The sequence below is a fragment of the Salvelinus fontinalis genome, chromosome 26, assembly GCF_029448725.1.
Source record: "Salvelinus fontinalis isolate EN_2023a chromosome 26, ASM2944872v1, whole genome shotgun sequence".
Taxonomy (NCBI): Eukaryota; Metazoa; Chordata; class Actinopteri; order Salmoniformes; family Salmonidae; genus Salvelinus; species Salvelinus fontinalis.
In genome coordinates this window covers 16,505,072-16,518,883 of record NC_074690.1, presented here as the reverse complement: position 1 = coordinate 16,518,883, position 13,812 = coordinate 16,505,072, and the positions used below count along the sequence as shown (strand labels likewise).

At 43.0% G+C, this 13,812-nt stretch overlaps 1 protein-coding gene across 10 annotated transcripts in view; it reads left to right on the top strand.

Moving 5' to 3' along the window:
- Window positions 1-11,858, top strand: part of LOC129823742 (carboxyl-terminal PDZ ligand of neuronal nitric oxide synthase protein-like) — a 55,981-nt gene extending 44,123 nt beyond the window's left edge. Inside the window, exons 9-12 of one of the 10 annotated variants that reach the window (XR_008754681.1) lie at window positions 2,614-2,782; window positions 4,743-8,516; window positions 8,557-8,598; window positions 8,638-11,858. Coding sequence is in view for 1 of the 10 variants with exons in the window: in XM_055882700.1 (XP_055738675.1) it covers window positions 2,614-2,782; window positions 4,743-5,269 (696 nt within the window). In the remaining 9 variants the exon portion in view is untranslated. Of the gene's footprint in view, window positions 1-2,613; window positions 2,783-4,742 lie in introns of all 10 variants that reach the window. The other 9 variants (XR_008754674.1, XR_008754679.1, XR_008754675.1 and 6 more) reach the window with 9 other exon arrangements.
- The last annotated feature ends 1,954 nt before the right edge of the window (window positions 11,859-13,812 follow it).

Below are 13,812 nucleotides of genomic sequence, written 5' to 3'. Positions count from 1 at the left end.
TGAGCACAAGTGGCTATTTCATAATGTGTCTGAACCATCACTAAAAACAGTAACGTGTGTGTTATAAATACGACATTTTATATATTGAGTTTTTTTGTTCATATTTCCGAATGTGTTTACGTTATTGAACGCACCACACACCTCTGGAAAACTTTTAAGTAGTTCAATTAGTGTTTATTTTGTTTAATTGGTTCGTGCTACCCTGAGCTACCACTCTAATGACTGACAGTTCAACAAGGGAGAGGCATTGCCTTTTGCTGCTGGGGCGATAATGAATGATAAGACAGTGCTCTTCATGAAAGGTAGCTCTCAGCTCTGCTGGTGTAAGAAGACACCAGCAGTGACTAACGAGCTCAACGGTGACACTCTACACTCTCTACTCTGTTACTCATTCTCTCTTGTCATTCCTGTAATCACATGGCTTGGTCTAATGAGGTTTGGGCTGGTTTTTGGTTATAACGACGAACAGAAGCAGAATCACAGGAGTGAAGAAACGTTCACTTTGATCCTGGATCAGTGGATGTGTGTGTAGCGTGGTTCGTTCTGCGTTGTGTAATTCTTAATGAAGCCGCTGCCACAACTGATGGTCTGCTCGTTGAAATCTTTTTATTTGCCCTGCACACGAAGAGACAACACACACATTACCCTTGGTGCAGTCACAGCTCTCCGGCACCTTGCTAGCCGAGGGTCAGGCAAAAGAGCGCCAAAAGGAATTAACAGGTGCTGCGTGCACACACTCGCTGCACAACAGCATATACAAGTAAAACTATACAGAACATAATTCTGACAAAATAAAAGACATACCTGCACACGAAGAGACAACACACACGTTACCCTTGGTGCAGTCACAGCTCTCCGGCACCTGCGCGAGCACATGAACACTCACTCAACCACTGTCCCAAGTACTTAGAAGTTACAACAGATACCCCAGTCAGTGAGCTCTGTGAAACTTGTTAACATAAATTCCTACACTGTCCACACTATAAAAAACGTATGGTTGCAAAACAGTACATTGTATAACCTTATGACGGTTTTATATTAAACAGTTTCGGAGCCAAGGACAATATACCTTGCTAGCCGAGGGTCAGGCAAAAGAGAACGATAAAGTGGTATGGGGATACAGATAACCCGCGATGGGCCAAACCAAAATATACAAAACTTTTACAATCACTTGTATGTACAATATTGGTATGAAAAAGTGTTTGTACACCAAATAAAAACATTAGCTATGCAGCTGTAATTAAATAAAAAAAATACACTGAATTATTATTATTATTATCAGATTATTAACATCCCCTCTTGACCTGGCCTATTTGAATTGGTCCTTGTGTGCAATTTGGTGCGTAATCTAGGGGAACAACATCACACTGCTACATATGTTTGGGAATTTTAGTCAGATATTTTGGGGTATTTCTGTGTGTGTATGTTCAATAACCTCTGGGTGCATATTCATTTATATTATTTTACTGTGTGTGTGTGTGTATGTGTTTGCGTCCTCACAAATATAGTTATACACAAATGTGTGTGGGTTTGCATTTTTGCATGCGCTTGGTGTGTAAGCATGCACACGAACATACAGTACCTACACACAGTATCTACATACAGTATCTACACACAGTATCTACATACAGTATCTACAAACAGTATCTACATACAGTATCTACATACAGTAGCTACATACAGTATCTACATACAGTAGCTACACACAGTATCTACATACAGTATCTACACACAGTATCTACATACAGTATCTACATACAGTACCTACATACAGTACCTACATACAGTATCTACATACACTACCTACATACAGTATCTACATACAGTATCTAGTATCTACATACAGTATCTACATACAGTACCTACATACAGTACCTACATACAGTATCTACATACACTACCTACATACACTACCTACATACAGTACCTACATACAGTACCTACATACAGTATTTACATACAGTATCTACATACAGTATCTACATACAGTACCTACATACAGTATCTACATACAGTATCTACATACAGTAGCTACATACAGTATCTACATACAGTATCTACATACACTACCTACATACAGTATCTACATACAGTACCTACATACAGTATCTATATACAGTATCTACATACAGTATCTACATACAGTATCTACATACACTACCTACATACAGTATCTACATACAGTATCTAGTATCTACATACAGTAGCTACATACAGTATCTACATACACTACCTACATACAGTACCTACATACAGTATCTAGTATCTACATACAGTAGCTACATACACTAGCTACATACAGTACCTACATACAGTATATACATACAGTAGCTACATACAGTACCTACATACACTACCTACATACAGTACCTACATACAGTATCTAGTATCTACATACAGTAGCTACATACACTACCTACATACAGTACCTATATACAGTATATACATACAGTATCTACATACAGTAGCTACATACACTACCTACATACAGTATCTACATACAGTATCTACATACAGTATCTATATACAGTATCTACATACCTGCAAACGTGTGTGTATACACTCTCACCTCCCAGTGTGTGTGTGTGGTGTGTGTGGTGTGTGTCTACCTAGACGTGTGTGCTCCAGGAGCAGCTGTCAGTGGAGGTGCGTGCAAGGACAGACGCCCAGGCCCGGGTCCAGAGACTCCTGCTGCAGAACACTGACCTGCTGCAGCACATCTCCCTACTGGTCAAACAGATCCAGGAGCTGGAGCTCAAGGCTGCTGGAGGACTCCGCTCCAGTGATTGAATCTGCTTCTTTATCCATTCTCCCTTCTCTTATCCCTCACTTTCCTTCTTCTCCCCCTCTATCTTCATCCTTCTTTCTATTCTCATCTCTCCCTCTCTCATCCTTGTTTCTCTTCTCATCTCTCTCCTCTCATCCCTGTTTCTCTTCTCATCTCTCTCCTCTCATCCCTGTTTCTCTTCTCATCTCTCTCCTCTCATCCCTGTTTCTCTTCTCATCTCTCTCCTCTCATCCCTGTTTCTCTTCTCATCTCTCCCCTCTCATCCCTGTTTCTCTTCTCATCTCTCCCCCCTCATCCCTGTTTCTCTTCTCATCTCTCTCCTCTCATCCCTGTTTCTCTTCTCATCTCTCTCCTCTCATCCCTGTTTCTCTTCTCATCTCTCTCCTCTCATCCTTGTTTCTCTTCTCATCTCTCTCCTCTCATCCCTGTTTCTCTTCTCATCTCTCTCCTCTCATCCCTGTTTCTCTTCTCATCTCTCTCCTCTCATCCCTGTTTCTCTTCTCATCTCTCCCCCCTCATCCCTGTTTCTCTTCTCATCTCTCCCCCCTCATCCCTGTTTCTCTTCTCATCTCTCTCCTCTCATCCCTGTTTCTCTTCTCATCTCTCTCCTCTCATCCCTGTTTCTCTTCTCATCTCTCTCCTCTCATCCCTGTTTCTCTTCTCATCTCTCCTCTCATCCCTGTTTCTCTTCTCATCTCTCCCCTCTCATCCCTGTTTCTCTTCTCATCTCTCCCCTCATCCCTGTTTCTCTTCTCATCTCTCCCCTCTCATCCCTGTTTCTCTTCTCATCTCTCTCCTCTCATCCCTGTTTCTCTTCTCATCTCTCCCCCCTCATCCCTGTTTCTCTTCTCATCTCTCTCCTCTCATCCCTGTTTCTCTTCCCATCTCTCCCCTCTCATCCCTGTTTCTCTTCCCATCTCTCCCCTCTCATCTTTCACCCCTTTCACCTCCTCCTTCTGTACTGTCATGTATTTATCATCAACTTTGACATCGAAGCTCATCAGCAACCCTGTCATCTTGCCTGTCATCTTGCATGTTATCTGCCTGTTATCTGCCTGTCATCTTGCCTGTTATCTGCCTGTTATCTGCCTGTTATCTGCCTGTCATCTGCCTGTGATCTGCCTGTCATCTGCCTGTCATCTTGCCTGTCATCTTGTCTGTCATCTTGTCTGTTACGCTCGTCGTCAGATGATAAATGACCGGACCAAGGTGCATCGTGGTTCTTTATTTGAAAATGTAACACCGGGAAAAACAATGAACACAAACCGAACGTAAAGCTAGTCGTGCATAAAGCAACAAACAAAAGACAAGATCCCACAAAACCCAAAAGGAAACTGACAACTTATATCTGATTCCCAATCAGAGACAACGATAGACTGCTGCCTCCGATTGGGAATCAAACACACCAACATAGAAACAGAAAACCTAGAATGCCCACCCTAATCACACCCACTAATCACAAAAAGGCTCTCTAAGGTCAGGGCGTGACATTGCCTGTCATCTTACCTGTTATTTGCCTATCATCTTGCCTGTCATCTTGCCTGTTACCTGCCTGTCATCTTCCGTGTCATCTTGCCTGTCATCTTGCCTGTCATCTTGCCTGTTATTTTCCTGTCATCTTGCCTGTCATCTTGCCTGTTATTTGCCTATCATCTTGCCTGTCATCTTGCCTGTTACCTGCCTGTCATCTTCCGTGTCATCTTGCCTGTCATCTTGCCTGTCATCTTGCCTGTTATTTGCCTGTTATCTTGCCTGTCATCTTGCCCTTTCCAGTTTATCATAATCTCCGCTCTCAATTATCCCCTCAAATCACCTCCTCTCTCTCCTCTCTCTCCTCTCTCTATTCCCTCCATTCATCTTCTTTCCACTAATTGCCTTTCTTTATTTTATTTGTATCTTTCATTATTTATCCCTCTTTCAATCTCGCTCTCTCTATTCTCTGTTTTCTCCACAGTGGGCTCCCAAGACAGTTTGCTGGAGATCACCTTCCGTGCTAAGCCCCCCCTGCGTGATGCCCACACCACCCAAACCTCCATGGGCCCCCAGCAGGGTCAGCCCCAGATCAACAATGGCCCATGGGCCTCCACCCTAACAGGGTCCTCTCCACCAGGGACCAGGGCCCCGGAGAGCCTCTCTCTGGGGCCTGGCGGCAGTGCCGTGAGGCTGGAGTGCTTCCGCTTCCCCCGCCGCGGGGGAGAGGAGCCCCACCAGAACCAAGACCAGGAGGGGGAGAGTCCGAGCTCAGGCGGCCCAGACGGGGACTCCCCTGTGGGTGGAGAGGAGGTCCTTGGAGCCCTGGAGTTCCTCCGGTTCCGGGAGTCGGGGATCGGTTCGGAATACGAGTCCAACACGGACGAGAGCAGTGACAGGGACAGCTGGGGGCAGGGCGAGGGGGCGGGGCCTGAGGGCGCGGCACGCCTCTTCAACGTGCTGAACGCAGAGAGCCCTTCAGACTGTCTGGATGATGAGATGGCTGTGTAGCCCTCCACAGCTCTGCTTCACTCAGTCATATCATATACAGTAGTGCTATAGTGTTGTTGACAGTTCTCCTCCCTTCCAACTCACTCTGCTCACAGTACTTTTGTTTGATATTTGTTCATATTTATTAGATATTTGTTTATAACTCATTAGATATTTGTTTATATTTATTAGATATTTGTTTATATTTATTTGATATTTGTTTATATTTGTTTATATTTATTTGATATTTGTTTATATGTATGCATATTTCTTTGATGTTTGTTTATATTTGTTTATATTATTTGATATTTGTTTAGATGTATTTGTATTTGTTTATATTTGTTATACTTGCTAAATATGTTTTTTTTGTTGCATTGTGTACATATGTTGGATATTTTATTATTTGTTTATTTTTGCCATTTTTGTTTATATTTGGTCACATTTGTTTATATTTGATGCAGTTGTTTACATGTGTTTGTTGCATTTGTTGATATTTTGTCTCAGCACTTGACTTTCTGCTGCTGTTTCTACTCCCCTGGGCTTATTGCAGTGTAGTTGTAGCCTGTGTCAGAGCCATCTAAATATATGACTCTGGTCTGTATCATATATCTAAATATATGACTCTGGTCTGTATCATATATCTAAATATATGACTCTGGTCTGTATCATATATCTAAATATATGACTCTGGTCTGTGTCATATATCTAAATATATGACTCTGGTCTGTATCATATATCTAAATATATGACTCTGGTCTGTATCATATATCTACATGACTCTGGTCTGTATATCTATACGACTCTGGTCTGTATATCTACATGACTCTGGTCTGTATATCTATATGACTCTGGTCTGTATATCTATATGACTCTGGTCTGTATATCTACATGACTCTGGTCTGTATATCTACATGACTCTGGTCTGTATATCTACATGACTCTGGTCTTTATATCTACATTACTCTGGTCTGTATATCTACATGACTCTGGTCTGTATATCTATATGACTCTGGTCTGTATATCTACATGACTCTGGTCTGTATATCTATATGACTCTGGTCTGTATATCTATATGACTCTGGTCTGTATATCTACATGACTCTGGTCTGTATATCTACATCACACTGGTCTGTATATCTACATGACTCTGGTCTGTATATCTACATGACTCTGGTCTGTATATCTACATGACTCTGGTCTGTATATCTACATTACTCTGGTCTGTATATCTACATGACTCTGGTCTGTATATCTACATGACTCTGGTCTGTATATCTATACGACTCTGGTCTGTATATCTACATGACTCTGGTCTGTATATCTATATGACTCTGGTCTGTATATCTACATGACTCTGGTCTGTATATCTACATGACTCTGGTCTGTATATCTATACGACTCTGGTCTGTATATCTACATGACTCTGGTCTGTATATCTACATGACTCTGGTCTGTATATCTATATGACTCTGGTCTGTATATCTACATGACTCTGGTCTGTATATCTATATGACTCTGGTCTGTATATCTACATGACTCTGGTCTGTATATCTACATGACTCTGGGCTGTATATCTACATGACTCTGGTCTGTATATCTAAATGACTCTGGTCTGTATATCTATATGACTCTGGTCTGTATATCTACATGACTCTGGTCTGTATATCTATATGACTCTGGTCTGTATGTCTACATGACTCTGGTCTGTATATCTACATGACTCTGGTCTGTATATCTACATGACTCTGGGCTGTATCATATATCTAGATGACTCTGGTCTGTATGTCTACATGACTCTGGTCTGTATATCTACATGACTCTGGTCTGTATATCTACATGACTCTGATCTGTATATCTACATGACTCTGGTCTGTATATCTACATGACTCTGGTCTGTATATCTACATGACTCTGGTCTGTATATCTACATGACTCTGGTCTGTATATCTATACGACTCTGGTCTGTATATCTACATGACTCTGGTCTGTATATCTACATGACTCTGGTCTGTATATCTACATGACTCTGGTCTGTATATCTATATGACTCTGGTCTGTATATCTATATGACTCTGGTCTGTATATCTATATGACTCTTTGTTATTGGACCGTTGTGTAACAGTGAAACACACCCACCCAGCATGGCCAGTCATCAGTCTTGATGTTGTTTTAATTGAAAGACTTTAAATGGGTTAAAAAGGACTAAACTAGACTTGATATTGTTTAGAACTGCTATACTAATACTGTGTTACAGTACATTTGACTGGATCTCATTTGAAATGTGGACAAGTGATTCAAAACAGTTTATATTCAGGTTTTGATCCACCACATTGCAACATGCAGACGGCCTTTTCCCCTAGAGCACAGGTGTCAAACTCATTCCACGGGGGGCCGAGTGTCTGCGGGTTTTCGCTCCTCCCTTGTACTTGATTGATGAATTAACATCACTAATTAGTTAGGAACTCCCCACACCTGGTTGTCTAGGGCTTTATTGAAAGGAAAAACAAAAAACCTGCAGACACTAGGCCCTCCGTGGAATGAGTTTGACACCCCTGCCGTAGACTATGGTACGATTCACTTTTCCCCTAGACTATGGTACGATTCACTTTTCCCCTAGACTATGGTACGATTCACTTTTCCCCTAGACTATGGTACGATTCACTTTTCCCCTAGACTATGGTACAATTCACTTTTCCCCTAGACTATGGTACGATTCACTTCAGTGCCAACTGACTATCCTACAGCACAACCACAGTGTTATTAACCATACTGTCAACAGCTCAACTCACAATAGCTACACTGTTTCCCATCTCTCCCAAGTTAGATTATTGGCTCCAAAGTCAATCTAAATCCTATCACTACTCTCTGTAGAGGAGAGGATTTGAGCCAATAATCCAGCACTACTCTGTAGAGGAGAGGTTTTGAGCCAATAATCTATCACTACTCTGTAGAGGAGAGGTTTAGAGGAGCGGTTTGAGCCAATAATCCATCACTACTCTGTAGAGGAGAGGTTTTGAGCCAATAATCTATCACTACTCTGTAGAGGAGAGGTTTAGAGGAGCGGTTTGAGCCAATAATCCATCACTACTCTGTAGAGGAGAGGTTTTGAGCCAATAATCCATCACTACTCTCTGTAGAGGAGAGGTTTTGAGCCAATAATCTATCACTACTCTGTAGAGGAGAGGTTTTGAGCCAATAATCTATCACTACTGTCTGTAGAGGAGAGGTTATGAGCCAATAATCCATCACTACTCTATGTAGAGGAGAGGTTTTGAGCCAATAATCTATCACTACTCTGTAGAGGAGAGGTTTTGAGCCAATAATCCATCACTACTCTCTGTAGAGGAGAGGTTTGAGCCAATAATCTATCACTACTCTGTAGAGGAGAGGTTTTGAGCCAATAATCCATCACTACTCTCTGTAGAGGAGAGGTTTTGAGCCAATAATCCATCACTACTCTCTGTAGAGGAGAGGTTTTGAGCCAATAATCTATCACTACTCTGTAGAGGAGAGGTTTGAGCCAATAATCTATCACTACTCTGTAGAGGAGAGGTTTTGAGCCAATAATCTATCACTACTCTGTAGAGGAGAGGTTTTGAGCCAATAATCCATCACTACTGTCTGTAGAGGAGAGGTTTTGAGCCAATAATCTATCACTACTCTGTAGAGGAGAGGTTTTGAGCCAATAATCCATCACTACTCTGTAGAGGAGAGGTTTTGAGCCAATTGAATATCATGCAGTCAAAATGTTATCATGCCTATTTCTACAGTAGCTTAACATAGCTATTTTCTCCCTCTCCCAAGACGAGGCATGTTAGGGTTCACTATTTCAATATTTCACTAGTCTTAAAATGTTTACTGACTATCGTCCCCGAATCAAAATGTTGTTTGCAGCGGAGAGGTGTGTTGCAAAAACAGCCTGATATTTAGCAGGTGCTACTCTCTGCTACACGGCTGTCACTACTCCCTCATGTCACTGTACTGCACCACAACAGCCCTTTCATATTGTAATGGGCCAGCTGTCAAACAGCAGGACGTTTTGACTCGGCGCCAAGCCTCTGACTTAATGTATTGGTGGGCCGTGTCTTTGAGCACTCTCCAAATCAATAAATCTCTCTCACACACACACACACACACACACACACACACACACACACACACACACACACACACACACACACACACACACACACACACACACACACACACACACACACACACACACACACACACACACACACACTCTCTCTCTCTCTCTCTCTGTATATTTCTTTGGTGCCCTCTCTTCTTGTCTTTTACTCTCTCCCCCTCTCTTCTCTCTCTTCTCTTTCTCCCCCGTCTCTCCCCCCTCTATTCTCTCTCTCCCCCCTCTCTTCTCTCTATCCCCCCTCTCTCCCCCCTCTCTTCTCTCTCTCCCCTCTCTTCTCTCTCTCCCCCCTCTATTCTCTCTTTCCCCCCTCTCTTCTCTCTTTCCCCCCTCTCTTCTCTCTCTCCCCCCTCTCTTCTCTCTCTCCCCCCTCTCTTCTCTCTCTCCCCCCTCTCTTCCCTTTCTCCCCCCTCTCTTCTCTCTCTCCCCCTCTATTCTCTCTCTCCCCCCTCTCTTCTCTCTCTCCCCCCTCTCTTCTCTCTCTCCCCCCTCTCTTCTCTCTCTCTCCCCCCTCTATTCTCTCTCTCTTCTATCTCTTCCCTCTCTTCTCTCTCTCCCCTCTCTCTTCTGTCTCTCCCCTCTCTTCTCTCTCTCCCCCCTCTATTCTCTCTCTCTTCTATCTCTTCCCTCTTCTCTCTCTTCTCTCTCTCCCCTCTCTTCTCTCTCTCCCCTCTCTTCTCTCGCTCCCCACTCTCTTCTCTTTCTCCACCCTCTCTTCTCTTTCTCCACCCTCTCTTCTCTCTCTCCCCCTCTCTTCTCTCTCTCCCCTCTCTTCTCTCTCTCTCTTCTCTTTCTCCCCCCTCTCTTCTCTCTCTCCCCTCTCTCTCTTCTCTCTCCGCCCTCTCTTCTCTCTCTCCCCTCTCTTCTCTCTCTCTTCTCTTTCTCCCCCTCTCTTCTCTCTCTCCCCCCTCTCTTCTCTCTCTCCCCCCTCTCTTCTCGCTCTCTCCCCTCTCTTCTCTCTCTCTCCCCTCTCTCCTCTCTCCTCTCTCTCCCCCCTCTCTCCTCTCTCTCCCCCCTCTCTAACTCCTCTCTTCTCTCACTCCCCTCTCTCCCCTCTCTTCTCTCTCTCCCCTCTCTTCTCTCACTCCCCTCTCTCCCCTCTCTTCTCTCTCTCCCCTCTCTCTTCTCTCTCTCCCCCTCTCTTCTCTTTCTCCCCTTCTCTTCTCTTTCTCCCCTCTCTTCTCTCTCCCCCTCTCTCTCTCTATCATGTATTTTCTGATATGAAAATGTACAATTGGAAGTGCACTATTTTGACGTGATGTCACTGGCGCTCTCCTCGTTGAATTAAATGCCCTTTCTCAAATGCCATGTTCAATGTATCTCCTCTTTTAGGTCATGTGAAGGAATGATACATAGCCTGCTGTTTTAGAATGCATCCAAAATGACACCCTATTCACCACGTAGTGCACTACTTTTGACCAGTAGTGCACTACTTTGACCAGTCGTGCACTACTTTGACCAGTCATGCACTACGTAGTGAATAGTGTGCCATTTGGGATGCATATTTAGTTTGCCTCATCTTCCTGTGAAGCGCTTATCCAGACCTGGGTTCAAATACCATTTCAAATCTTTTAAATACTTTGAGCAATCGCTTTAACCTGCCTGGAGTGCCAGGTGCACTTTTGGGACTGTTCTATTAGTTTCATTGAAACAGGCAAGCTCAAATCAAGCTCAAATCAAGCACAGTTGAACTATTTGAAATGATTTCAAATAGTATTTGATCCCAGGTCTGCTCTTATCATATTCAGCACCGGCTCTCCTTTGGTTACGACTTTCTGTGCTCCAACTAACATTGACCTTTTCAAAATGTTTTCTCTGTGGGTATTTATAGCCATTAGCTGTCTGGACACAGTGGACTGTGTTGAGAGCATTTTGAAAGGTGCCGACCTGACTGGGAGAGCAAGAGCCCAACAGCGCTGGTCTTCGGACGGGATCAGCCCCTGTGGGAGCATTCATTAAGCTCAATGTGACGAGAATACTGACACCGCTGTTTCCTAACTCTGAGTAGCTAACGCGGTACAGCACATACATGTTGGACATGCTAAAATACATTTGCTAAATATGGAATCTAGTGTTTTGACTCATCATCAGTGTCACACCTTGATCTGTTTCACCTGTCCTCATTATTGTCTCCACCCCCTCCAGGTGTCGCTTATTCCCCCCAGTGTATTTATCCCTGTGTTTCCTGTCTCTCCGTGCCAGTTTGTCTTGTATGTTCCAAGTCAACCAGCGTTTTTCCCGTTCGCCTGCTTTTTGCATTCTCCTTTTTCTAGTCCTCCCGGTTTTGACCCTTGCCTGTTTCTGGACTCTGTACCCGCCTGCCTGACCATTCTGCCTGCCTTGACCTCGAGTCTGTCTGCCGCTCTGTACCTCCTGGACTCTGATCTGGTTTTGACCTTTTGCCTGTCCACGACCATTCTCTTGTCTACTCCTTTTGGATTAATAAACATTGTAAGACTCCAACCATCTTCCTCCCGTGTCTGCTTCTGGGTCTCACCTTGTTCTTTGATAATCAGAGTTACAAAAGAGTTTTGACGGTGTGTTTCACTGTCTGATTGTTGACTTCATATAGCTGTTTCAAACGCTCATTTCTAAATCACAATTTCAGCGCTTCAGCCAATAATGACATGAATATTAAGAAAATAAGTGTGACGCTTGTGCAACAAATCCTATATTCTTGGCTTCATTTGGCCTACATTAACCTGACATCATTCAAACAGTTTAGAAACTTCTGAGTGTTTTCTATCCAAATCTACTAATAATATCCATATATTAGCAACTGGGACTGAGTAGCAGGCCGTTTACTCTGGGCACGCTTTTCATCCAAAAGTGAAAATGCTGCCCCCTATCCATAAGTTAACAGGTTAAAAACATGTAACATTTAAACATTTCTAAAATTAAACATGTCTTTAACCAGTTAATGTAACAATACATTAACATTTGATATTGACCGAGAGAGAGAGTCACACCTGCGCCTATTTTTTCAGGTTGTCAGAGCATTCTTGTCAAAAAAAGCACAACTCTGTAGGAATGACAGGCCGTGTTTGGGGACGACAGAGTAAAGAGCGAGAAATTGTAGCAGCCTATATATACTCTTTGTGTAACACTTACAGTACTGTTAAAGAAAATATTGCAGAATTAGGTTGCCTGTTAAACATTCTGATTAGTTTCATCCTTCCAACTAAAAGTCCCAATACCACATACAGTATAATTTTACATTTGTATTTTGGGAAAAAAGTCATTTTGGAGAAGTGAAATCAAGAGAAGAACACACGAGTGAATACACAGAAGGTGTGAAGTCACTGCCCACATAAGACACTAAAGATCCACATCATAACAAGTCCTCATCTTTTCACCCAAAAATATTTTTGCACTCTGAATAAAGCCAATTTATCATCTGACTAAATCCTGTGATTTCTTTATTCTGTATCAGCTAAAAACGTTTGATCACAATATAGCGTTTAGGCTTTTAGCATAGCCCCTTTTCCACCCCTGGCTTCCCCCTACTAGCTAACCACTAGCAGCCTTGAAACACATCACTTATTAGCAGTTCAGCATTTCTCCTACTGTTACACAAAATCAAGATGAACATTTTCTATTATAATATACATTGAACGTCTATGACCAAACTGGCTAAAACTCTGTTGTTGGCTATTGGTAGCTATAGCTAGCCACATGCTAACCTGAAAGCTGCTACTACTAGCAGCAGTAAATACATATATAATGGCTAACACAAACATGGGCTACCATGATATCCTGCAAGTTATATCCAATAAAGATCAGGCAGTTCAGCATTTCTCCTACTGTTACACAAAATCAAGAGGAATCTTTACCATCATTGTAGACATTGAATATCTATAACGAAACTTGCTGTGGTTAGCACTATCTGGGATCCTTGGGACATCCCTACCCTAAACCCTGACTTTAGCCCTAACCCTTACCTAACCCAAACCTTAACAATTTAAATGTCAACTTCAATGGGGTTTAACGGCACAAGGCGAGACCCAGATGCAGACATGGGAGGCAGATGGTCAGAGCGCTGATATTTATAATAGTCCAAGGGCTAGACAAAAGACAGGTCAGGGATGATTGTTGTTGTAGTGTCGCTCAGCATTTCCCATTCCCTTCTTCAGGGACCCACAGACAATGCAACCTGGTCTCAGATCCGCCTGTGTTGTCTTACCAACTGCGAAGACAGCACAAACAGATCACTAACACACTTATGACACAACACAGGACCAGATACACCTTGTCTTATAGGATTCAAAACTGGTTCATTTGTTTCAACAGACAAGTTTCCACGTGTAATTACACTGTTGTGATGGGGGCTGTTATGATGGGGGCTGTTATGATGGGGTGTCACGACTTCCGCCGAAGTCGGTTCCTCTCCTTGTTCGGGCGACGTTCGACGGTCGAC